Consider the following 26,397-nt stretch of genomic DNA (forward strand, 5'->3'; position numbering starts at 1 on the left):
GTTGTATTTAATTATTTATGTATATATATATATATATATATATATATATATATATATATATATATATATATATATATATATATGACTTTATTTGTGTCATCTATCTATCTATCTATCTATCTATCTATCTATCTATCTATCTATCTATCTATCTATCTATCTATCTATCTATCATATTAAAGATAAAGCTGGGAAAATAAATAGTATGGATAATTATCGATCTGTAGCTTTGGCCAGTTTTGTATCCAAAGTTTTTGAGAGAATTTTAATACACAGAAAAAATAATAAAATGATAAAAAAAAAAAGGAGATTTGAATATTAGCAAAAATTCCACAATTTGAATGTGTTTTATTGATTCATCTAAAGCCTTTAATCGTGTGAATCATGAGAAATGATTTGATCTACACGACAGAGGGGTGCCTACATTTTTAGGTAGTATTCTGGCTTTTTGGTATGATCATCAGTTAATGTATGTAAAATGGGGTAATCATGTGTCTGCTCCATTTAATGTAGGTAATGCACATGTTAGACAGGGAAGTATTTTGTCTCCAGTTCATTTTAATATTTATATGAATGACTTATCAAAGATGCTAAATAGTTGTAAAACACTTTGTATGGTTGGTCAAATCGTTATCAACCATATGATGTATGCGGATGATTTGGTGATTTTTGTCCATACGGTGCAGGACTTCAACAGCTATTGAGGGTTTTGTTCTCAATAGTGCTCAGAGTTTGACATTAAATATAATTTAAAGAAGAGTAATATTATAATTATCAGGAGTAGGGACTCATTTCACTTTTCAGACTTTTCTTTCTCTGGTATTGTCCGTAAAGTATGTGATGACAAATACTTAGGACATTATATAACTGATGACTTGTCTGATGATCGGGAAATCTTTAGACAGTGTAATGTGAAGTCATGTGATTTATGCACAAGCAAATATGTTGGTTTGGAAATTTAGTATGTGTTTATAATCTGTGAAGACTGTAGTGCATAGAGCATACTGTACACCTGTGTATACTGCCCATTTATAGCAGCGTTACAGAAGAAGCAGCTTGCAGAAAGTTAAGGTAGCATATAATGATGGAATGAGAAGGTGCCATGATGGAGTATCCATGGTGGAGTCATCCATTGGGTCAACCATTGCATTGAGTAAAAGACAGGAGGTGGAGCTGAGGGTAGCAGAGCTGAAGATGCTGAGATTTTCGTTGGGAGTGACGAGGATGGACAGGATTAGAAATGAGTTTAATAAAGGGACAGCGCATGTAGGACGTTTCGGAGACAAGGTGAGGGAGGTGAGATTGAGATGGTTTGGACATGTGCAGAGGAGGGACATGGGGTATATCGGTAGGAGAATGCTGAGGATGGAGCCACCAGGAAGGAGAAAAAGAGGAAGGCCAAGAAGGAGGTTTTTGGATGTGGTGAGGGAAGACATGCAGGTAGTTGGGGTGAAAGAGACAGATGTAGAGGACAGGGTGGTATGGAGACGGATAATCCGCTGTGGCGACCCCTAATGGGAGCAGCCGAAAGAAGATGATTTTTTTATTGCTTTTTTTGTATTGTTTGTACACAATGGACCGTGTTTGTCCTTAAATAAAAGTGATTATCTATCTATCTATCTATCTATCTATCTATCTATCTATCTATCTATCTATCTATCTATCTATCTATCTATCTATATTTGTTTGTTTATGTCTATGTATTATTTATTAGCTTGTTTATTTCTATGTATTTGTATTTATTTATCGTTTGTTTGTTTCTTTATGAAGACTGAAACAGTAGTAAATAAATAAAGGCAGTTTGAGAGAACGTGTATGTTGATTCTCCGTGACCGCATTGTCGCTACATCTGGCCAAATGACGAAAGATAAAATAAAAGTCCCCCGACTATCTTTCATATTGTTTTTTGCATTTCGAAAGAAGTCTTATTTACATACATTAGAAAAACCTGAGCTTGAGTCATGCTGCTTTTAAAACAAAAAGCTTATTCTTTATAAGACTAAGGCACAACTGTAATTAAAAAAAAGATAATAATAATAATAATAATAATAATAATAATAATAATAATAAAAGAAACAGAACGAAAGTACGTCTGTGAATTGCAGGGTGGTCTTTGGTTATCCCACAATTCACCTGGGCTGCAGAAGGCGCCTTTCATGCTACTGAAGAGGGAGAGCGGAGCTTCATGTAGCTGTTGTAGCACTGAATCCCCGCTAACTTACACAGCCTGGTGTAGTAACCCTGTGTGTGTAAAAGTGTTAGAGAGAGTGTGTGTGTGTGTGTGTGTGAGAGTGTGTGAAAGAGTGTGTAAGAGGCTCAGGGTTTATCAGCAGCATGGCTCCATTCAGCATAATGACAGTTGGTGCAAATCTTCTGTCCAGATCTTGGAGTCTGTTTTCAACTGCACTTACTGTGAGGTAAAGTGCAATAAAACTGTGTAAACTGTGTGTGTGTGTGTGTGTGTGTGTGTGTGTGTGTGTGTGTGTGTGTGTGTGTGTCGACTGCATAAGCTGTTTATATGCATGCTTCAGAAAGAGGTTTGTAGACTTGGTGTGTGTGTGTGTGTGTGTGTGTGTGTGTGTGTGTGTGTGTGTGTGTGTGTGTGTGTGTGTCGACTGCATAAGCTGTTTATATGCATGCTTCAGAAAGAGGTTTGTAGACTTGGTGTGTGTGTGTGTGTGTGTGTGTGTGTGTGTGTGTGTGTGTGTGTGTGTGTGATCGATCGTCCTCTTGCAGGTGCTCTTGTGTTGCTCCAACATTAAAAAACTTCAGCACGACATCTGGTGGTCCTCCAAAAAGGCCCCTGACTGCGTACCTGCGATACGTGATGGAGCAGCAGCCCATCGTGGTCAAACAGAATCCAGGTATTACATGTGGGCTTTGAAGTTTTCTCACCCCCCCCCCCCCCCCGATTCAACTCCAGTGATTAGTCATATGGGTGTGAAAGTGATCTTTCACCATAAATGATGGTGAAAGATGGTGATTGGTTTTGAGGGAACGATGGTGATCAGTAATTAGTTGTAAGGAGAGGATGGTGATCAGTGATGAGTCGTGAGGGAACAATGATTAATCGTTAGGGAAAGATGATGATTAGTGGTGAAGAAACGATGGTGATCAGTGATTATCTGTAAGGAAATGATGATCAGTGATTAATTGTGGTAAAACTGTGGTGATTAGTTGTAAGGAAACGATGGTGATCGGCGATTAGTCTCAAGGAAACTGGTGATCCGTGGTTAATTGTGGTAAAACTGTGATGGTGATCGGTGATTTAAAGTGTTTTGCTGGCTACTATAACATACGCACATAAACCAAAACACCCAGTAGCACCAAGAAGTGAGGGACAAAAAAAATCCAGACAAAAAAATAAATGAAGGCGCCATTGGCTTCTATGAGAAAAAACAACAGCCGCCAAATAATATTTTTAAGTGCCATATAAGAAGGAACCTACTTGGCGTTGGTCAACAAACTATGTGATAGAACACGCACATAAAAAGTCATAACATGCAGATTATACGGTCATAACATGGACATTGATATGGTCGCAGTTTGGAGCCCTGTATGTTATACGCTACTATAACAGTTTCACGTTGATTTCTAGCCCAATACATTTTCTTGATTTAAGCATTTATCCGCTGTGTATACGCCGCGTCCGGTCGTTACAAAGCAAAGCAAAAAAAAAACAGTTTCAAGACTTTGTATGATGTGTCAAGTAAAACATAAATATTGTGCTGAACCCAAACAAGCTTTTACCTCAAAAATCGAACGATTTGTTTGGTGATGAGAAGCGCGTTTGCTTCAGCCTGCCGATTTGCTCGCGTGTAACTCAGGACTGAATTTCTCCATCGTTTTACACCTCCAGAAATCAGAGTTGTGGACGTTGTCCGAAAGATAGCGCTGCAGTGGAGGACCCTCACACCAGAGGAGAAACGGGTAGGTCCATGCGTGTTTAAATCATAATAATAATAATAATAATACAAAACTTTTCCTTCCACGTGGGTGCATGCTGCAAAAAGTAAACCAGAGAGCTGTACAGTGGACTCTCCGCATTATCTGAGCCTAATAAACACTGACACAAACTGTGTATGGTGTTCCTTCTCTCCCTCTGAGAGATTGACTGTTTATAGCTGCTATAAGAGAGGGAACGACGTGTTCTTTATTAAAAACACAGCTGACGGATCTTGTATAAGTGCAACCAAACACTCCAGGGTGCGCTGCTATCGCCAAATTATCCTACAACATCAAATTATCCTTCGATCCTACAACAGAACGTTTGAGGTCTTTGCTTATACAGTAAAACCCTGTTGTACGAGCAACTAATAGTACGAGCAAACGGAGATACGAGCGACCCTGCTCGCACAATTTTACACTATTTCACGAGCAAATTTCGAAGGCACGAGCAAACCAACGTTGCTCAGTGCAGCAAAAACGTAACTTTTTTTAGTGTTATATTTTTATTTCACTAGAAATCTTATAAAATGTCTTCGAAAGTAAATAGATTTACCATTGAAACCAAGAAGGTTACGAGCGAGTTGTGCGTCTCACACTCGCAATCAACCACGATCACATGGGTAAGTGTTAAATTACGTTTACATTACGGTCATTTGCGGCGTATTTGTTTGTTAAAATAGGCTACAAAAACTTTTTAAGTGCAGAAATAAGCGATCGGATGAGATCTCGGAACGGATTAAATCACTTTTACATTCATTCCAATGGGGAAAATGTGTTTAAACGTATGAGCAAATGGACCTACGAGCAATTTTCACGAACGAATTATGCTCGTCCAACAGGTTTTACTGTATTCACAAACTCGAAGGAATAAAACGGAAGAGCAATATAGGGGCTTGTAGCAGGGTTCCCATGACTCATGGAATTTCACCTCTGCATCCGGTATTTAGTTTTGTATTTGATCTAGGTCATGCAAATTGAGCTTTTTATTCAGTAAAAGTCAGGGAATTTGACATTTTGGTTTAGAGTGGGAACCCTGGTGTAGTCACCGTGATTAACTTCCTTTCGCAGCCTTTCGAAGAAGCCTCCATAACAGCCAGGGAGCAGTACAAAGTCGACATAAAGGCATACCAGGAGCAGCTGACGCCCGCCCAGAGCGCAGCACTCGCAGAGGAGAAAAGACAAAAGATGGCGAAAAGAAGAGCGATCAGGAAGAAGAGGGTGAGTGAAGGATCGTCCGGAATGCTACCGATACGCTTACACTTTTATAAACTGTATATTTACTAACATTTCTGCTTTTTTACTGTATTTTTAGCCTTTTGCTCTCTTGTATTTAAGATCTGACCTCAACCCTAGTGAACACCTTTGAAATGAATTGGAACACACCCCAGGCCTCCTCACCTTACACAAGTGCTTGGGTTTACTAACACCCCTGTAGCTGAATAAGCACAAGACTCAAAATAGAGGATGAAAGAGAAGTTTTGATTATAGCGAACGGAGATTTAACCTGGAATAGGAATGTTTAAGAAAAGCACATAGGAATCGAATGGTCAGGTGTCCACAAACTTTTGTCCATATAGTAGACAAATACAGTGAGGAAAACAAGTATTTGAACACCCTGCTATTTTGTAAGTTCTTCCACTTAGAAATCAAAGAGGGGTCTGAAATTGTCATCGTAGGTGCATGTCCACTGTGAGAGACATAATCTAAAAAAAAAAAATCCAGAAATCATAATGTATGATTTTTTTTAAACTATTTATTTGTATGATACAGCTGCAAATAAGTATTTGAACACCTGTCTATCAGCTAGAATTCTGACCCTCAAAAACCTGTTAGTCTGCCTTTAAAATGTCCACCTCCACTACATTTATTATCCTAAATTAGATGCACCTGTTTGAGGTCGTTAGCTGCATAAAGACACCTGTCCACCCCATACAATCAGTAAGAATCCAACTACTAACATGGCCAAGACCAAAGAGCTGTCCAAAGACACTAGAGACAAAATTGTACACCTCCACAAGGCTGGAAAGGGCTACGGGGAAATTGCCACGCAGCTTGGTGAAAAAAGGTCCACTGTTGGAGCAATCATTAGAAAATGGAAGAAGCTAAACATGACTGTAAATCTCCCTCTGACTGGGGCTCCATGCAAGATCTCACCTCGTGGGGTCTCAATGATCCTAAGGAAGGTGAGAAATCAGCCCAGAACTACACGGGAGGAGCTGGTCAATGACCTGAAAAGAGCTGGGACCACCGTTTCCAAGGTTACTGTTGGTAATACACTAAGACGTCATGGTTTGAAATCATGCATGGCACGGAAGGTTCCCCTGCTTAAACCAGCACATGTCCAGGCACGTCTTAAGTTTGCCAATGACCATTTGGATGATCCAGAGGAGTCATGGGAGAAAGTCATGTGGTCAGATGAGACCAAAATAGAACTTTTGGGTCATAATTCCACTAAACGTGTTTGGAGGAAGAAGAATGATGAGTACCATCCCAAGAACACCATCCCTACTGTGAAGCATGGGGGTGGTAGCATCATGCTTTGGGGGTGTTTTTCTGCACATGGGACAGGGCGACTGCACTGTATTAAGGAGAGGATGACCAGGGCCATGTATTGCAAGATTTTGGGGAACAACCTCCTTCCCTCAGTTAGAGTATTGAAGATGGGTCGAGGCTGGGTCTTTCAACATGACAATGACCCGAAGCACACAGCCAGGATAACCAAGGAGTGGCTCTGTAAGAAGCATATCAAGGTTCTGGCGTGGCCTAGCCAGTCTCCAGACCTAAACCCAATAGAGAATCTTTGGAGGGAGCTCAAACTCCGTGTTTCTCAGCGACAGGACAGAAACCTGACTGATCTAGAGAAGATCTGTGTGGAGGAGTGGGCCAAAATCCCTCCTGCAGTGTGTGCAAACCTGGTGAAAAACTACAGGAAACGTTTGACCTCTGTAATTGCAAACAAAGGCTACTGTACCAAATATTAACATTGACTTTCTCAGGTGTTCAAATACTTATTTGCAGCTGTATCTTACAAATAAATAGTTTAAAAATCATACATTGTGATTTCTGGATTTTTTTTTTTAGATTATGTCTCTCACAGTGGACATGCACCTACGATGACAATTTCAGACCCCTCCATGATTTCTAAGTGGGAGAACTTGCAAAATAGCAGCGTGTTCAAATACTTATTTTCCTCACTGTATGTGAACTTTTTGGCGCATGAAGCATTTATAAAATTGAGTTGTTTCGTCACGAACGTAGGAACTGAACAGTCTCGGGAAGCCCAAACGGCCCAGGTCGGCTTTCAACATTTTCATGGCGGAGCATTTTGAAGAAGCTAAAGGAACCACTGTACCGGTAAAGATAAAGTCTTTGGATGCGCCATTCATTACTGTAATTCCTTGAGTGCTTTTTTTCATACCATGGGATTGTAATATTTATTAGGGTATTTCTTTCAGGGCAAAATGAAGTCTCTGTTTGACGACTGGAAGAGTCTGTCCATGTCGCAGAAACAAGCAAGTTCCCAATTCTCATCTGAGTCACATCTGAGATTAGATCAAGGTGAAATAAATCTGACTGCACTTTTTTTTTTGTTTAGATATACATGCAGCTCGCAGAGGATGACAAGGTACGCTATAAAAACGAGATGAAAGCCTGGGAGGAGCACATGACCGAACTCGGGAGGGAGGATCTCGTCCGACGGAAGGAGTCAAGACGTAAGAAGGCGACGACTAAAAAAGGGAAAAAGAAATCTAGAGTGAAGGTTTTGAAGGCCAAAGCGCCTGCTAAGGAAGCGGCAGGGAAAAAGTCTTCTGATGCTGAAACCAAAAAACCACCCAGTAGCACCAAGAAATGAGTGGTACACAGTGTATTGGGAGAAACCTGTACACGCTTTCCTCAATAGCGCTTTAGGAGGGCGTACGTTTCCCCCATTAGCATTGAGAACTGTGAAAAACCCCACTGTAGGCCAGTTTTGGTGGGAAAGACTACGCAGCCGTTACCAAGGGGCGTATGTGTGGGCAAGGCTGAGTTTATCTGACTACTGCATTCGCTTTTGGTTTATTATGAAGTCATATAATAGTATTATCACTGCTTACTTGATTATTTTTGTTTGTTTGTTTTTGCTTTGTAGAAAGCATTTATACTTAATCCTGGCAGCCATGTTTTGTATACAATCTTTACTCAATAAATACCTGCATTTTCTAAAAAGAAAGAAAGAAAAAAAAAACCCACAAAACACAAGCAACATGATTTATGTCTACATTGTAACCCAAATTCAAAGCACATGTGGCACATAGTATTATACTATTAAAATACAAGTGGGAATGTAAGCCATTTTATACAGTCTGGTTTTATACACACATACAGAGGTCACAAATATTCTGGCCAAATATCGTCTTTTCTGCATTTCCTTCAGCTTTTGACAAATATTTTTTTTTACAGATTTCATAGGTTTGGAATAAACATGTGAATCAAAGTCAGTAATCCTCACAAAAAGGAGAACTTGCATTTTTATATATATATATATATATATACATACACACACACACACACACACACACGCGCGCGCGCGCGCGTTTTTGTTGTGTTTACAGTATAGTACATGTACAATTCCCCTTGAAAAAGGAACTATCAAAAGGAGAGAGTCAAAACCTCGCGATTTTTTGTTACTCGCGAGGGGATATAGTTTACGACTATCGAGATTTTAGAAGAATAGAATAGCCTCTATTTGTCACATATACATTACAGCTTGCTCGGAAACTGGGGTCAGAGCGCAGGGTCGGCTCTGATCCGGGTTAAGGGCCTTGCTCAAGGGCCCCAAGAGTGGCAGCTTGGCGATAACCGGGGTTCGAACCCCCGACCTTCCGATGAGTAACCCAGCAGCTTAACCACTGAGCTACCACTCACCAAAGGTTGCACTGTATACAGTAATCCCCCGCTTTAGCGGTGGTTTGTGGTTCAAATCTCGAGCCTCCGGTTTATCGAGGGATTGCGTTTGCCACATAAATATTTAGTTTATCCCTGTCTCTCTTTCGGATAGCACAATAGACCATAAAAAAAACTTTTAGGGAATTGTTTTTATGGAGTTTCATGTTGAAATAATGAAATCGATTAATAAAAATACTGTATAATTACTAATTGTAAAATGAAATAAAATGTTAATACAGTACTGTATACATAAAATAGCATTTGTGGGGTCGGTTTACTGCAGATTCTCGTTTATCATTCGCAGTTTTTTTTAACGTAACCACCAGAAACAGGGGATTACTGTGTATATGTACATGTGTATATAATATATATTGAAAAGTCTAGACATGTGTTTGAAAGGAAAGATGGCATTTATGTTATAATTGTTATTGCAGGAAAATTCTGAGGGGGTGAGGTGACGGTGTTTAACGTAGCAAAGTTAGGCAAAGTGCCTCTTATCACACAGCCGTGTAGTTGCAAAGGGGTTCTTGTAAATGTCCAGAAAGTTTTCATGGGAACAACTTCTGGGGAATTTTGCAAACGCCTACTATGAATTAATGGGAATTAATTTGAAATTTTGGGAACTTTATATAAACTGTATCATATACAAACATTAAATAAACATTTTGTTTGGTCATAATCTGATGCATGCAAACTAATACAGATAAAAGAAAAAAATATATGATTTAGACTGATTTAATTGTTAGTATAACAACATATATGCTTATATAATTAAATATATAGTACAATAGCTTACACACAGTACATGACTATGTAATTTATGTGAATACTCGCCAAAATGGATATTTTTCTACATTATTTTGTGTGTAGGATTGAAGAAATTATCCATTTTGTGGATGTAGAGGGTGTGGCCTTAGTGGATTGAATCTGGTTGCTTAATCCAAGATTATCTGGCAAGATTTTTTTTTCTCAACTATATTTAAGTTCCCTGTTATTGTATTTTGTGAATTTCCAGTTTATTCCTATTAATTCCCATTGAAATTTTCCAGTCTTAAAATTGTCTGGTATTTTGCAACCCTAACAGTGTATTATTGTCTTGAAACACCAAACATAAAGCGTGTCCTCCCCTTACTTAATGCAGGCAAGAGCGACCAGTTTTGATAAACCAGGTAAAGTTTATACAAGGCAACAAAACTGCCATATAAAGGCATAGTCGAGTTCTCCTTATTATTTACCATCATGATTGTAAAACCCATATCCAATAAATGTTTCTGTCTTTGTTCAAATGACTTTTGTTCTGAGTCAGAGTAACGCCATGATGGACTGAGAAATTGATCCATTTAATTTAGTCAAATACTTTAGTGAAATGTTGGTCCCCTGGTGGTCTAGTGGTTAAGATGCAGCGCTCCCACCGCTGCGACCCGGGTTCGATTCCCGGTCAGGGAACCATCCCCCGCCACTCTTAGTGCCGGTCCCAAGCCCGGATAAATTGGGGAGGGTTGCGTTAGGAAGGGCATCCAGCGTAAAACATGTGCCAAATCAAACGTGCGGAGGATCCGCTGTGGCGACCCCTAACGGGAGAAGCCGAAAAGAAAGTTACTTTAGTGAAATGTTGCCACAGGCACAGTAACAGTGACTGTTTTAATTACCGTATTTTCCGGACTATAAGCCGCTACTTTTTCCCCCACACTTTGAACCCCGTGGCTTAAACAATGCAGCGGCTAATTTATGGATTTTTCTGGATTTTTCCCGGTTTCACAAACTTCAAGCCAAAAAACTGAGCCCCATAAAATTAGACCAATGAAATTGCTGAACGGATTCAGGTGAACCAATGAAACTCTTTATATTAAATCAGATGCGCTCCCACTGAGTCGGGCCGCACCACATCATAAATATGGATGATGATCCTCTGACGTTTGACCTGCCGCTCACTCGGACTGTCAACAAGAAAATGTGAATCATTCGTCACGCTGAAAACAACCAGGCATGAAAAAACGCACTTCACCTGTGTTCTGAGCTGCACGGCATCGGGAGAAAACCGATGGTGATTTTTAAACGCACGACGATGGCAAAAGAAAAACTCTCAAAAGAAATAGTTGTGAAAGGAAGGAAGAAGACAGTGAACAATGACTTTCTTGGTAGGCTGCTGTTTAGATACAAGCCGTGTTACAGACACTGTTTTTCATTAAAGCCTGTGTAAAGTTTATTAGTTTCAATGTAGACACCTGCGGCTTATAGACAGGTGCGGCTTATTTATGTTCAAAATAAAAATGTTTGTCAAATTCAGTGGGTGCGGCTTAGATTTGTGTGCGCTTAATAGTCCGGAAATTACGGTACACAAATTGGGAAATCTTTCATCGTCTGCGTTTGTAAATCAAGCGTCCCCAACTGTCACAACCGCTAGTTTGGGAAACAAAAAGGTTTGTCATCCTTATCCTGTTAAAAATGTTAATAAATAGAAGTTGGGGTTGGTAGAGATTCCATCGTATACACTCGTGGGAGCAGTAAACTGGGCGCAAAATGATAATATATTAAGATTTTAATGGTAAAAATGACAAAAAACAAACCAGTGGACTGAAAGGAAAATGCACCTTTGATAGAATATGGATAGTTTTATTCAGGGTGGTTCAGCAGTTGTGTGGAGTGAGCGGTCAGTTGAATACTGATTGTCCAGAGAGATGTCTGATGAGAAATACAATAGTAAATGTACATCGATCAGGCATAACATCAACAGGTGAAGTGAATAACACTGATTATCTCTTCATCATGGCACCTGTTAGTGGGTGGGATTTATTAGGCAGCAGGTGAACATTTTGTCATAAAAGTTGATGTGTTAGAAGCAGGAAAAATGGCGTAAGGATTTGATCGGGTTTCACAAGGGCTGTATTGTGACGTCTAGATGACTGGGTCTGAGCATCTCCAAAACTGCAGCTCTTGTGTGATGTTCCTGGTCTGCAGTGGTCCAAAAAAAAAAAAAAAGTGATCCAAAGAAGGAACAGTGGTGAACCAGCAACAGGGTCATGGACAGCTGAGGCTTATTAATGCACGTGGGGATCGAAGGCTGGTCCGTGTGGTTCTAACCAACAGACGAGCTCCTGTAGATCAAATTGCTGAAGAAGTTAATGCTGTTAATGCTCAACAGGTCAGGACTGTTTTTGCAGCAAAAGGGGACGAACACAATATTAGGCATGTGGCCATAAAGGTATGTCTGATCACTGACCGTGTGTGTATCTTTTTCAAGCATTGCATGAACACACCATTATATCAAACACCCCAGTTTGCTGTACTAATCACGTCCACATGTGCGTTCAAAGACCCTAATTAGCCCGAACATTAGTACCACGAGTACTAATGAGTAGATCTTGGATGTCGTTTGCATGTAGTCTCACCTCTTCATGATGTATGAGGAATGGGCCCCAGATTTGAATCCTGTTTGCTCTCACATTAACCACAAACTAACCGGGGAACCATTTTTCAACAACTTGTCAATTGTTTGATGCTATTGACATGTTATAAACATTTTTGGAAACAAAAAGTAAAGCTGTTACCTACTAAACGACTATCAAATTTCTGTTAATATCCTAACCAGCGATTTGTTGCTAAACATTAAAAGCTTATTATTTTGCCATTTTGCACCCGTTTTCTTTTGACCCAAAAAATTAACTGGGAAAAAATTTTCCATTTTCTTCAGAGACTTTAGAAGATGAAGTCTAGATTTTGCGCCAAAAACCTTCGAGTGTACGTTGTAAAAATAAATACGAATAAAAGCACGACATTAAAAACATCTGAAGTGTCTATAACACACACGGCATCCCATCTTTCTAATGTACACAAAAACTTGGCTTCTGCAAATCGGAGCACGTCCACTTCTAACTTGTCATGCTGGAAATCTCATCCCGTCTGAATGGTTTTAAAGACTGGCTGGATGTGTGACGGAGCCTTGGCCACTTTTAGGAGAGCCTCGAAGTTGGGGGAACACACCAGCTTGTGTTTGACATCCCCGAGCACCGTCATGTCGCCGGTCAGACCCTCGGTGAGCCGCACGCACACGAGTTGCTGCGAAAGCGCACAAACACACGTCTTCATATCGCATGTGTCCTCCCGAAACTGTACACACTTCATTTATGCTGTGATTTATCCTGCAGCTACACTTCTATCATTTCAGCAAAAATTCTGGACCAGATTTACCTGAGGATAAGGAGCACTGAGAAACACTGTATTGATGTACACGGTGGTATCCAAAAGTTTCGGGACTAGTTTTGTAACACGCCAACAGATGGCAGCTCAGAGCTGCACGCACAGTCACAGGGAGCACCGACCTTTGTAAGTCAGTGTGCCAATAGACAATGGTGCAAATCGTGCTATGCGGACCACGTGCGCACCGAGCTCACAAAGGTTTCTCGCTGGAAATAACGTGATCTTGCTTACGCAGATTTATTCTTCCGAAGATGAAGATCCAGCTCAAAGGTCGCCATTTTGACCCGCTTCGAAAAGAAGACTTCCAGGACGCATTCCAGAAGTGGCAGGAACGCTGGGGGGCGCTGTATCGCTGTGCAAGGGGACTATTTTGAAGGTGATAAAGTACTTTTTTGTAAACAAACCTAGTTTCGAAACCTTTCGATACCACCTCGTATAAAACAGAAATGTAAGCACGGCTCCTGAAATATTTATCGTCCAAGTCTCACCTGTAGGAAAGAAAAAGCTGCTCCCTCCGACACGTCCAGTGTAATGTCCCCGACGACCAGCTGCACTTTGCCGGATTTCCTAAATTGCATTTTTCCTAGGAATCCTTCCGTGAAGTCCGAGAGCACAGGCACTGCCTCTTTCTCCACTGGCTCCTAAAACACAACATGTTCAAAATATTTCGGACCAAACCAAAGATGGAGAGAAAGAAAAACTGAAGGCTTCACTCACTGGTGCTTTGATATGAGAGACACGCTTGTCTTCGGCGTCACCTTTTTTCACAGGCTTTTCAATTTTTTGGGCTTTTATAGGAATAGTATCAGGAAGCTGAATGAATAATAGCTCTTCCTTCTCTGAGACGCTCAGCCGCTGGAAAAGTTCTCGGACACTCGGAGGCTGAGGACACGCAGAGAATCCACTTGTTTGTGTTGGAAACCTCTCGTGGGTTTTTAATGACTTGGGATCAGACTGTGCGTCTTTTACTGTGAAAACAATGTTACATATGGTCAAGGAGGGAACCTCAGCTGTATTCCGTATTCATGTAATAACAATGTAATAATGATTATACAAGCAATCATATTTAAGTGTATTGTGGCAAAACTTTCCAAATAAGACTATAAATGAAACTTTCAATGCGTTTCTTGGAATTTTTTTATTGGAATTGCCCGCACTGGCAGGTCCTGGTTTACACGCCTCACTTAAAGCAAAGCCAAACGTTTCAAACTTTTCCTCTAATATATGGACAAAGTTTGTAGACCATAAAAGGGGTAGCGCAGTGGTTAGGATGTTGGGGTTCTCATCAATCGGAAGGTCATGAGTTCAAATCCCACCACCGCCAAGCTGCCACTGCTGGGCCCCTCAGCAAGGCCCTCAACTGCTCAGCTGAATAAATAAAACCCCCTCTGGATAAGGGCGTCTGCCAATTACCGTAAATGTAAAATAGGTGTGTGTTTTTTGAATATCCTGTTCCACATTTAGAACCCATTTCCTGTTATAATAACCTCCACTCTTCTGGGAAGATGTTCCACTAGATTTTGAAATGCACTTGTGGAGATTTGTGCAGTCCGCTTTCCAATTCATTCAAACGTGTCCAATAGGGTTGAGGTCTACAGCAGGCCACAGATCTTCCACTCCAAACCATATAAAGCAGATCTTTATGGATCTGCCTTTGTGCACAGGAGCATTGCCATTTTGGAACCTGTTTGGGCTTCCTAGTTCAAGTGAAGGGAAAATTTTATGCAACCTCATAGAACCACATATGGCTGAAAAGTGAAATGTCCATAAAAGCTTTTGAACCTACGAGACGTCTCTGTCGCCAAGTAGCCGAATGACTGGTGCAGTGGAAGTCTTATTGGTGTCTGCTTGGGATCGTTTTTCAGACCGGGGTCGTCTATGAACTATACAGCAAATGGAGAGGAATAAGTTTTTTTAAATGCAGTGAAAACATTTTTTTTAATATAAAATTTGCAACTTACATCATCTCGCTGAAGCTTTTCTAGAATTCCATCGTCGTCTTTCTCTGGAACGTTTCTCTCCTTTTTAATACTCCTAGTAAGAACTGGATCGTAGTCGCTTACATCTGTGTTTCCCCAGCTTCCTGCAGATTAAAAGTACCGCTGCTAGGATCATGGACACTACTGTGCACTCTCTTATTTGATTTAGGTGTCAAATAACTGACCTGATTTCCTGAAGGTGTCTGCAGGACGCTGTTCAAAAATGGAGTGTGACTGAATGGTTTGGGGTCGCTCTCTCCGCCTGCGCTCTCTCTGCCTGTCTTCCCTTTCTCTTCTCTCCTTTTTCGGCGCACTGCACGGCTCCTCCTTTAACCTGCGTGGAACGTTGAAAAAGGCTTCGGTCGGCCGAACGCTGGCTTACACGTGGCTGACAAATAATCTTTTGATGCAGATACTTACTCGTCTTTGCTTTTCCGTATGGAGTGGACGTTTGGGACAAATGTTTTCTGCAGGAACGAGAACACCATTCAAGTCAGTTTTTAACCCGTACTTTATGCTTTACAGGTACCGGTTTCCTGTGTGCACCAGGAAGTGTTTCAGTAAGGTGGTTCATTTCAACCCAGTTTAGTCTTAAACCATAAACTCTGCCTATTCTTGGATTGTTATCACTAATTATGACCACCTGCCTAATATTGTGTTGGTCCCCCTTTTGCTGCCAAAACAGAACAACTATCTGGTATCTTTCATAATGAAGAGAAGTGGTAGCTCAGATGTTGGACTTCTGATTCAAAGGGCTTGAGTTAAAATTCCACCAACACTAAGCTGCCACTATGGGCCCTTGGGCAAGGCCCTTAACCCTCAAATACATAGTTGTATGAATGAGGTAATTGTAAGACGCTCTTTATAAGGGCGTCTAAATGCCCTAATTGTAAGACAAAATCAATGTACAAAATCCATATTGTAATGTAAAGAGAGGCGTAGTGATTGCGCACAAGTGACCTTCTTATATCCCCCGAGTGTCAGGTCTCTGGAACGCAGGGATGTGAGTCTGCCTGGAGGTGGAGGATTCAGTAATGTCCGTCCTGCCAGTCCTCTTCCCAAAGAGAAAGACTGACGCGAAGTCCCGGAAGAACCGGCCACAGGGTCTCCGTCACCACCGTCTGCCATACTGTAAAATAGGAATAAACTGGGCATTTACCAACAAACAGAGAACTTAAATTTCAGTTGAATTTCTACCCTGCACATTAACCAATCACATGCACACAGGACACTTACTGCAGGGCTGCTGAGGCCAGACCCCGGACATGCACTGCGCATTCCCCCATAACATAACAAATTATCCTGATTTGAATCCTGATTTAGCCGGTTCTAGATATTTGGAGGCCTTAAGCAAAATTAATATTGGAGGCCCCCTGCCTTCTTTCTTCCACCTTTCAGAATAAACCAAAAGCCCTTGAAATAAATATAATCTCTAACCTTATTATTTATACATATTTATATAAGACCTGTTTTCAGTGCTTGTATACATTTACTTAAATGTGCATATTAATTCAACTTTAACCAGGATCAACATTTAAAAATGAAATAAGAAAGAAATGTCATTCGGACCAGTTCTTCTTTTTATTCCTTGTCCATGGCCACTTGTTTAAAACAAGTAATGCTTTAACACCGAATGAAGAATTTTACCTGTTCTGCAATGTCGTTTTTCTAGCTGTGTACGGACATAATTTTCTCACCGAAGCAATAAAGACTACAGATACAGTAATAATCATATTATCTATTGCAGTGAAAAACCCTAAATACGCAAAGCAAATCAACAGTGGACGTTAAAGAGACAAGGCAGAAAAAAACTAATTTGAAGTTCTTCAATTGTATTTTTGTATGCTTCCATTTTATTCATTCGGCAAATACAACAGCAAAGTTAATTAGAAAACTAAAAAGAATAAGTATGAAGTAGGCTGTTATGGTAACGTAAACATCACCGGAATAATATACAAACAATTGCGGTACTTTTTTCAAAATAATAATCAATGCCCTGAATCCTGCTCAGAAAATAATGTTTAAAAAAAATTTCCATTTTGGTGAGTATTCACATTTCATTCACAGTATTCATCATTTATGTTTGTTGTGCAAATAAATGATACTAAGAATTGAATCAAAGAAGGGCTGCACGGTTTAGCGTATCGCAATCGCGATGTCAGCTTGTGCGTTTATATGACAGCAAATGTTGCGATTTATTGAAATAAATAAGTGCATGTTAGGTACTACATAGTATACTGGAGATTATAATAAAATAAATAAAGATTCCACTCAATTTAGGAAGCAACACAAGTTGGGGATCGTTCACTGCATCTTATGTACAATGTACCCCAAACATCAGACAAACCTGAAGCAATTTTTGAAAGTTTTTGGACACCGGATCGCCACACTGTTCGCCAAACTCATCATAAAGTTGTACTGGCACAATGGCTGTAAATTTCTGTACATTTAAGGCCACTGTTAAAATTGGGGAAGGTGGTAGCTCAGTGGATGACACTGGATCCGAAGGTTGTGAGTTCAAATCCCAGGCACACCAAAGCCCCTCTAAGGTTCCTGCATAAGTGCCCACAAGGGCTGCTTGATTGTAGGAATGAGATGATAGTAAGTTACTCTGGATACGGGAGTATCCCTTAAATGTAAATGGTTGGAGTGATTGTATTGGGAAAATTAATCTTTGACTGTTTCTGCTTTGTTTGAACTTTTCTCGATGCCCTCGTGTGCCTTTTTCGACTGAGTTGAGACAGTTTGTGCATGTTGCAGTGAGGAGGTACACAAACTGTTTCACTTTGTTACACCATAGAGAATGTCTAAATATGCACCGTTATTCTACAAAGCTTGAAGATTGTTAAACATTGGCATAACCAGAGCCTGGGGCTTTCTTCTCCGTCTGCTCATGTTCCAACAGGACGGGGATGTGGACTTACTGGAGACTTGGCAAGTAAAAAAAAAAAAAAAGGTTGCCAAGTAAACCATTTTCTCTTGCTTTTCCCCATCGAGTGTTGAGTTCTGAGATTTTTCCACCACCACCAGATCTCAGAGTCCTGACCTCAACCCATATGAACACCTTTGGGATGAACTGAAACACTAATACCCAGGCCTCCAATCCTTTACATTAATACGAGTTAACTAATGCTCTTGTTGCCAAATCCCTACAAATCCTCACAAACAATATCAAGAAGAAGAGTAGAGGTTATAATAACAGCAAAAAGAAATACAGGAATGAGATGTTCAGCATATACAGTATATATAATTCTTAGCTATCCCAATAGAATTATATATAATATATTTAATATTTCCAGTAACCTTGGGGACAAGCATTTTCTTTTCGTCTTAAAACCATAATAAAAACATCTTATTTCCCTTTACAGTTATCATCGCTCCAATGCTGAAAGTAGGCGTTTCTTCCCAGGTTGAGTTCCAAATGCGTCCACACTCCCTCTCCAAGTCCATTTCATACATAGCGAAACAATGACTCCACCACTTAACCTAGTGCACTACAGCTCCAAAAAAGTGTCGATTTGGGTACGGCCCTTCGCCGCCTCTTTATATTGCGAGCTAAAAGGCTAAACGAGCGATGGGAAAAACAATGGTGCTTACTTTCTCGGGAAAACAGGCAAACATAAAATAACCACGCATCATAAAAAAATGTGTGTTATTGATAAAAAAAATTATAATAAAACGAGTAAAAGTGCAAAACTTACGCGCTCGCTGCAGGTTTTAGGGCATCTTTCGTCCAGATGAAAAGAAACCGCTTCCGGGTATACGCATCTCCCCCTCGTTCCCTTGACCACGTGACTTATTTTCGGCGTTTCTATTGGCTAGTTTGTAACCATCGCAGAAGTTTCATGTTTTGTTTATCATGTGTACAGATGTCAATATGTAAGCCTGTTTCCGCCACTGAATAAAAACTGCGATCTCACAATTCTGACTTATTTTCTCAAATTTGCGTAATACAAACTTTCACACATATCAAATATACAAATATCTCACAATTCAAAACGGGCTTCCATATCTTAGTGACAGTTTGTACAATGGAATTCTTAATTTAGGCTCCAGGCAAACTACAGCAATATTAAATATTAAACATTAGACAGAAAGTTTTGTATGAGGAAGTCAGGTATGTCAGAGAAGTATGTGAGGGTGGTGCAGGACATGTATGAGGACAGTGTGACAGCAGTGAAGTGTTCAATAGGAATGACAGACTGGTTCTAGGTGGAGGTTGGACTGCATCAAGGATCAGCTCTGAGCCCTTTCTTATTTGCAGTGCTGATGGACAGGTTGATGGACAAGGTCAGACAGGAGTCTCCCTGTACTATGATGTTTGCCGATAGACAATACTGTATAACTGATTTTATGTATTACATTTGCAGTACACTGGGCAGTGGGTAGAGATCTGCTCCATATTTACAGGATCCTCAGTTTGATCCAGGCATCTGTTTACTGTTTGTATGTGTACTGTATGGTCTATCGCATGTTCTGATTTGTCTGTGTAGGTTTACCTTATGTTCATTAGCGCCCCTTCTATAAATTTCCTAAAAGAACAGATTGAACAGGTGGATTAGCCTGTGTTTCTGGAATAATAATAAATGACTGAAGATGCATGAATAGGAAGATGTTATGTTTTATACTGAAACTAGAAAAGCTCAGATGTACACTAAAGGGCTTGGGGAAAGTTTTACTGAAATTGGAGACCAATTTGTGTTATATTTTGGAAATCTGAAAGAACTACCAAGTAGGTAATTATGTGGTTTGATTATTATTTTTTTCTCCTGTCCGCTTTGCTTTTCTTCAACAGTTTGATGTCTCTTATCAATGTTTTATCCAGAATTTAATCTATATTACGCTATGGCAGTTTTGTTGTTATTTCTTTTTATCTCTACTTTTGTTCTGATATGTATGGGCTCAAGTCTTGTGTAAGTGTCACATGACTGTTGATTGCACCCTTACATTGCAATAATAGCTTTTTGGAGGGGTTGTATTGGGGATATTTGAAAGGAGAAACTATTTGTACTATCAAAAAAAAAAAAAGAAATAGGAAAGCAAGTGCAATATTTCATGTTCCACAGTATATTGCGCTCTAAAAAAAGACGAATAAATGAAACACAAGTGAAAATACAAAGGAATTACATAGACCAATTTTCTGTTTATTTTACGCTGCTATGAAATTTGTTAAACATTTGGTCTCAGGTCACTTTTGTTAATATAGTTATTAAAGCAGTGATCTTCTAGTATAACGCCAAGAGATGTCAGTATTTCTCTGCTCATTTTGTGTATCTGTGAAGCAGAGCCTGTGTTTGAAATAGAAAGAAAAAAAGGTGCTTTTTACTTGTCACATATACATTACAGCACAGTGAAATTCTTTCTTTGCATATACCAGTGTTAGGAAGCTGGGGTCAGAGTGCAGGGTCAGCCATGATACAGCACCCCTGGAGCACAGAGGGTTAAGGGCCTTGCTCAAGGGCCCAACAGTGGCTATACTAGGACTTGAACATCGGACCTTTCAATTAGTAACCACTGAGCTACCAGTTCATATATTCAATAAGAATATGACATACTGGCATGTTAATAATGTACTTATAATTATTTCTCAAATATGGATTTAGTTTAAATCGTTTCTATGAAATTTAAACACATCATTATGTCCACATCTAATAATTATAATAATAATAATATTGATAATGAAAAGTACTTTCATGATGATGAAATCAGTGATGATGATGATGGTGACGACAGCGTTCATGAAAAATAATGATGATGATGAAGAAGATAATTATGACGTTTTGATAAGGAAAATATTAATGATGAGGAGGAATATAATGGTGATTAAATGAATGACGATGATGTAAATGATGATGATGATGATGATGATGATGATGATGATGATGGCAACGTTCATCAATTGATGAAGATGCTACTGCTGCTGCTGCTGACATTCATGATTAAATTACTGATGATGATCATGACTTTCATGTTGATGGATTTGATGATGAATATGATGATAATGACAACGACGTTCATGATGGTGACATTAATGATGATGATGATGAAGGATGAAAGGTTGTTTCATTCTTGTTCGCGGGACTCCTCCATAAGAGGCAATTCGCCTTTCTCTAACTTGGGGTCGCCGTGGGCCGGGGTGCGAGTCGAGCGCAGAAGACAGTGTTCTTGTCCTGCTCGGAAGTTTGAGAGAAGGGCGGCGCTCTGCTCGCGGGGGCAGTTAAAGAGCGCGTTCCCGAACGGAGCGGAGCGGATTGGAGTGGAATGAGCGCCATGCGTCGCGCGTTTCCCTCCCGCACGTCACGGGAACTTAACGGGACCGCGTCCGATGCCAAGAACAAGTTAACACCAGAAGAGCGCTCGTAAGCAGAACACGGGCGCGTCTCTTTTTCTCTCTGTCTCTCTCTGTCTCTTTCTCTCTCTTTGTGTGTCTGAGTGTTCCTTGCGTTGTTAAGCGTCGGGTTACGCGCGGACACCATGGCCGCCGGGCGCAGCTCAGTGAACGGGCTCATGCATCAACTGGGAGCGCCGAGCTCCAGCGACTCCCCGCCGCCTCACGGCTCCGAGGACGAGGAGCAGCAGCACGCCGGAGTCGCGGCGGTTCCCCACGACCCCGAGTGGACCGAGGAGAGGTTTCGGGTCGACCGCAAGAAGCTCGAGCTCATGCTCTTAGGTAAAAAAAAAAAAAAAAGTTCTGCTCATGAGTTTTAAAAACAAACAAACAGATGTTTCTGCTGCTTTGCAGGCTTTGACTAACTGCATGCTTCCATACTGAGTAGTATTCCAGATGTTAGGAGTCAAAGCACTATACTAAAAAGGCCACGTCTATACTGCAGTAAGATATAAAGGACATATATATATATATATATATATATATATATATATATATATATATATATATATATATATATATATATATATATATATACTTTGGGGTCCTGTTCTTTGTAATATCTGAAATGACAAAGATTTAGAGGTGGAATAATCCCTTATGCATCATTCCTCAAGTCCTGCACCATTATCTGCATTAAAACTTGTTGCTTGGAGACTTTTAGACCGTCTTATACAGCTATAATCTCCAGACAGTTTTTTTTACTGTTACCTTGATTCATTTATTTATTTTTACATCAACTTTGGTTGTCTTCTGCCTTTAATGATACACGAGTTCTTTTACCATTTCCGTTGCTCTCCTTTCCCTTCCCCTTTTGTTTACACCAGAGGATATTTATTTTCGCCATCATTGATATGACGCTACATATTGTTTGTTGATCATTGGTTAGTTACTGTAGCAATGCAATATGCTCACTGGACTGTGTTGCAATATGAATGACCGACCGATGCAAACCCCATACCTGCGACATGATCAATGATATCAATGAAATCAATTGAAATAAATGATTCATTATTCTCACGCGGGCATCCTGAACAAAACTCATGGCACCGTATTAGTCATTTTGTATTTTTAACAATTTCAAATGGAAGCTTCACTGATTTGTTTATTGCATTCACAAATTGTCTTTGTGGTATAACTACAGTAAAATTTTTCATCCATACTGTTCACCTCCTGGGCCAATATGAGTCAGTGTTGAAACACATAGTCCGTGAGACGATTACAATGCGTTTACCAGTTGTTCTTCTTTATTTCCCCTCTGAATCTGTTTTACTGGAATACTGCGCAATTCTAACAAAACAACTTAGACACACAGACCTTAGTATAAATACACTATGTGAATAAAAGTTTGTACACATCCGACCAAGATTCGTGTGCCTTATTGAACATCCCGGTCCTCATTTAGTCCCCATTTGCTGCTATAATATCCTCCACTTTTCGGGGAGGATGTTCCGCTAGATTTTATAGTGTGCTTGTGGAGATTTGTGTTAGTAAAGTCAGGCAATGATGCAGGGTGACGAGACCTGGGCTGCAGTCAGCGTTACATTTCATCTCAAAGGGGTTTAGTAGTTAGAGCTCTATAGCAGCCCATTTAAGATTTTCACCTCCAACCCATGTAATGCATATCTTCAAGAAGCTGGCTTTGTGCACAAGGGCATTGTCATGTGGTAATAGGTTTGGGTCTCCTAGGTGAAGTGATGGAAAAATGTCATGCACAATACAATTGTGGTCCTCTAAATTTGTGGTAAAAAAAGTTCATATAGTGTATATGTGTATAATACTTTTTTTCAGTTAGAACCAGTTAGAAGTTATGACTATCTACTCCTCAATTTTCTACAGACAGAACACATCAGATCCAATGCATTGTCTGTAGTGAGTTGTGATTCCCACCACTAAATGAACAAACCATGACAAACCATGACTATGCTTCACAGACCACACTCGGGAAACCCCCTGCTGATATGTTTTTTTTTTAAACCTTCAATTCAAGGTTATAGAGAATGTCATGCAACTTTAAAACATCTTACAGCTCACGATCACTGTTGTGGTAGGATACAGAGCATCCAAAAAAAGAAAACATAAACAGAATATCAGCTTAAGGCTCAGATGGATAGAAAGATATTTATTCATTCATCTGAAGTAAGCTTTACAACATTGACAGGGTCGTGGTGGACAGAAACAGGGTCGTTCTAGTCCACACTAGAAAGACTAGAAATGAAGTTGAAATATGCACTGGATTGCATGCCAGGTGATTGCAGGGCAAACACACATTCACACCTTCAGGTAATTTAATGTAGTCAGCATGTTTTTAGGACTTTTTAGGAGAAAACCCAAAGAAAATTCTCATAGTCCTGCACAGGAAGAACACAGCCTTTTACCTGAGTTCAACTTTTTTTTATTAGGGGAAGCGAATAACAGTTTTTGAAGCTGATGTTTAGAAAAGGAAAAAATAGGCATGTGTAAGCACCTGAGCAACTTTGAATCTGCTTCTGAGTCGTGGCATTCATCTGAATGTTACTTTGTCATGTGCGACCCACTGAAACATTGTTTCAGACCAAGTACACCACTTCATGGCCATGGTCTTTTCTAATGGCAGTGAATATAATAAGGCGCTTGAGGAGCAAGGCTTATGAGACATAATGGAGAGTTTAAGGGCCCACATTGCAATTCACAAGGCTTAAAGGATTTGCTGATGTCGTGGTACCAGGTACCATTTCAAAGTCTTGTGCTTTCCACCCTCGAAGTGTCAGATCTGTTTTCGTGATATTTTTGTGATATAACCATTTTCATACAGTCACTAGGGTTTCTATCATCCCCAGTGACTTTCGAGAAGGCCGAGTTGAAATCGCTTTCCCTTTGGCAGTCTTTAAATGTGAACTCACAGCCTTTTAGTCACCAGAAAAGAATTAATAGTGAAGTAACCATCCGATCATACACCTTGACCAACTGTGACCAGTCATGACATTCTAACAACCCTACTGTGCATCTGTAGTTCGCATTGCATACCAATTTCCTGATTAATAATGACCACAGAGGCCTGATTACCGTCATACAATAGAAACCAATGTACCGTACGCCTTTCTGTACCGCTTGATGCTGGAATGGCATTTAAAAGCAGCTGGACGAAAAATAGAGAAGTCTGAACGAATAACAAGCCCATCATGCCAAAGTAAATGTAACAGACTTATGGCAGATTGATTAGATAGATTTAGTGTCCGACGTAAATCGGAAATTCAGATACAAATTGCTCACGAAAAGCTTTGATCCGACAGCTGGCACGGCTGATTCACTGAGTGATGGATCTGTTGACCATTCATCTGAAAGTGTGTTGAAATAAAGACGTTGCTTAGTAATGCCTGAAGGTTGACAAGGCCACAGACGTCACGCAGCATGTCCTGTCACTGCTCACATGTTTTTGCACTGATTTTTTTGTTTGGCTTCTGTGTATTTGAGTAGATGTATGCGTGTGAAAGAGAAATTTTCCATTCTCGTGCTTTAAAAGAATTTCACCCGGCTGCCTCGCGTTGCTGCAGCTCTCGCTCGTCATCTTAACAGCCCTGTGCAGGGTTTATTTCTTTAAATGTTTTAGGACGAATGTGTAAGCAGAACAGGTGCCAACACCATCTAGACCTTCAGAGCCGATTGCTCTGGCCCTTTCGACCCCCTTTCTTTTGTTGAACGCTTTCATACACCTCGGACAGTGACGTTAATTATTTGGATTTGAAACAGGTTTATTTTAATTGGCCCTCATGACCAGCGTAGCAATGCTCAAGCTTTAAAGTGTAGCGTCGTGGCAGAATGGCACATTCTGTGTTTTTACATATAAATTCAATGCAATTTTTTTTAGTCCTGGTCGGCTTCCATTAAGCAGTTCAATCCTGAGTCGTTTGGAGCATGAGTTTGAATTCATCGTCTTGGCCTGGAGGTGAAATGACACCAAGACACAAGCAAGAAAGCACATGTTTCCTGTCTAAATTTAAGGTCCTGTATGTGTAATTTTTTTTGCCCACCTGCTTCTAATACTCAAGTCACATATATGGCAGTGAAATTCTTACAGAAAACTTGTCAAATGTTGTAGCACAGATGGTTTTTGTAAGGGGAGAAAAATTAACATAAGATTCTGGAGTGTAGTATGCATTGGTGTAATATAGAGACATTCACACACACACACACACACACACACACACACACACATATATATATATATTTACAGTACAGACCAAAAGTTTGGACACACCTTCTCATTCAAAGAGTTTTCTTTATTTTCATGACTATGAAAATTGTAGATTCACACTGAAGGCATCAGAACTATGAATAAACACATGTGGAATTATATATGGAATTATATACATAACAAAAAAGTGTGAAACAACTGAAAAATGTCATATTCTAGGTTCTTCAAAGTAGCCCCCTTTTGCCTTGATTACTGCTTTGCACATTTTTGGCATTCTCTTGATGAGCTTCAAGAGGTAGTCACCTGAAATGGTCTTCCAACAGTCTTGAAGGAGTTCCCCGAGAGATACTTGGCACTTGTTGGCCCTTTTGCCTTCACTCTGCAGTCCAGCTCACCCCTAAACCATCTCGATTGGGTTCAGGTCCGGTGACTGTGGAGGCCAGGTCATCTGGCGCAGCACCCCATCACTCTCCTTCTTGGTCAAATAGCCCTTGATGCCTTCAGTGTGACTCTACAATTTTCATAGTCATGAAAATAAAGAGAACTCTTTGAATGAGAAGGTGTGTCCAAACTTTTAGTCTGTAATGTATATAGTGTATAGCTGTAGCACAAAAAGAAAAAGTGGTAATAGAACATGTTTAGTAAAAGCTCCCACGCATTCTGTTTGTGTGTGTGTTTGTGTGTGTGTGTGTGTGTGTGTGCGTGAAATACCACTTACAGGAAAGGATTTTACAAATAGAGATGCAAACACATTCTAGCCCACTAAGTGATAGTCCTGGTGAAAT

At 40.1% G+C, this 26,397-nt stretch overlaps 3 protein-coding genes across 6 annotated transcripts in view; 2 read left to right on the top strand and 1 right to left on the bottom strand.

The window, feature by feature from the left end:
- Positions 1-2,096: 2,096 nt before the first annotated feature.
- On the top strand, positions 2,097-10,163 carry tfam (transcription factor A, mitochondrial). 2 transcript variants are annotated; one of them, XR_014536095.1, is made up of 8 exons: positions 2,097-2,417; positions 2,737-2,864; positions 3,860-3,930; positions 5,017-5,166; positions 7,207-7,302; positions 7,404-7,460; positions 7,544-8,601; positions 8,648-10,163. XR_014536095.1 is itself a non-coding variant. In XM_083556800.1 (7 exons), exons 1-7 carry the CDS (start codon positions 2,335-2,337, stop codon positions 7,799-7,801), a joined length of 843 nt encoding a protein of 280 aa, XP_083412926.1. In that variant the 5' UTR covers positions 2,097-2,334; the 3' UTR covers positions 7,802-9,120. The 2 variants fall into 2 exon arrangements, 1 of the variants encoding a protein (XP_083412926.1); XM_083556800.1 differs by having other exon boundaries at positions 7,544-9,120.
- LOC310734591 (DNA-directed RNA polymerase III subunit RPC4) lies at positions 9,266-18,875 on the bottom strand. 2 transcript variants are annotated; one of them, XM_083556790.1, is made up of 11 exons: positions 18,752-18,875; positions 16,011-16,179; positions 15,471-15,517; positions 15,236-15,384; positions 15,033-15,154; positions 14,858-14,954; positions 13,789-14,039; positions 13,560-13,712; positions 12,570-12,930; positions 11,207-12,487; positions 9,266-10,259 (listed from the first exon to the last, which is right to left on the bottom strand). In XM_083556790.1, the coding sequence occupies exons 2-9, from the start codon at positions 16,176-16,178 to the stop codon at positions 12,766-12,768; spliced, it is 1,152 nt and encodes a 383-aa protein (XP_083412916.1). In that variant the 5' UTR covers position 16,179; positions 18,752-18,875; the 3' UTR covers positions 9,266-10,259; positions 11,207-12,487; positions 12,570-12,765. The 2 variants fall into 2 exon arrangements, with proteins under 2 accessions (XP_083412916.1, XP_083412917.1); XM_083556791.1 differs by lacking the exons at positions 9,266-10,259; positions 18,752-18,875 and having other exon boundaries at positions 11,403-12,930; positions 15,471-15,586; positions 16,011-16,142.
- Positions 18,876-21,167: 2,292 nt separating this feature from the next.
- bicc1 (BicC family RNA binding protein 1) overlaps positions 21,168-26,397 on the top strand; it is a 71,092-nt gene continuing 65,862 nt past the window's right edge. For both annotated transcript variants that reach the window (XM_083556944.1, XM_083556945.1), the window contains exon 1: positions 21,168-21,720. In XM_083556944.1, the coding sequence (XP_083413070.1) occupies positions 21,525-21,720 (196 nt within the window). In that variant the 5' untranslated portion in view covers positions 21,168-21,524. The remainder of the gene's footprint in view (positions 21,721-26,397) is intronic.

Source organism: Silurus aristotelis (assembly GCF_946808225.1).
Source record: "Silurus aristotelis genome assembly, chromosome: 12".
Classification (NCBI taxonomy): Eukaryota; Metazoa; Chordata; class Actinopteri; order Siluriformes; family Siluridae; genus Silurus; species Silurus aristotelis.

What these genes read in the sequence shown, in the direction of transcription:
- tfam (XM_083556800.1), top strand. Translation starts at nt 2,335, where the DNA reads ATGGCTCCATTCAGCATAATGACAGTTGGTGCAAATCTTCTGTCCAGA. An exon ending in TCACACCAGAGGAGAAACGG is followed by an intron (nt 3,931 to 5,016) that starts GTAGGTCCATGC and finishes TTCCTTTCGCAG; the next exon opens with CCTTTCGAAGAAGCCTCCAT. An exon ending in GAGCGATCAGGAAGAAGAGG is followed by an intron (nt 5,167 to 7,206) that starts GTGAGTGAAGGA and finishes TCACGAACGTAG; the next exon opens with GAACTGAACAGTCTCGGGAA.
- LOC310734591 (XM_083556790.1), bottom strand. Translation starts at nt 16,178, where the DNA reads ATGGCAGACGGTGGTGACGGAGACCCTGTGGCCGGTTCTTCCGGGACT. An exon ending in CTTGGCGACAGAGACGTCTC is followed by an intron (nt 14,040 to 14,857) that starts GTAGGTTCAAAA and finishes TTGTTTTCACAG; the next exon opens with TAAAAGACGCACAGTCTGAT. An exon ending in TCTCTCATATCAAAGCACCA is followed by an intron (nt 13,713 to 13,788) that starts GTGAGTGAAGCC and finishes GTTGTGTTTTAG; the next exon opens with GAGCCAGTGGAGAAAGAGGC.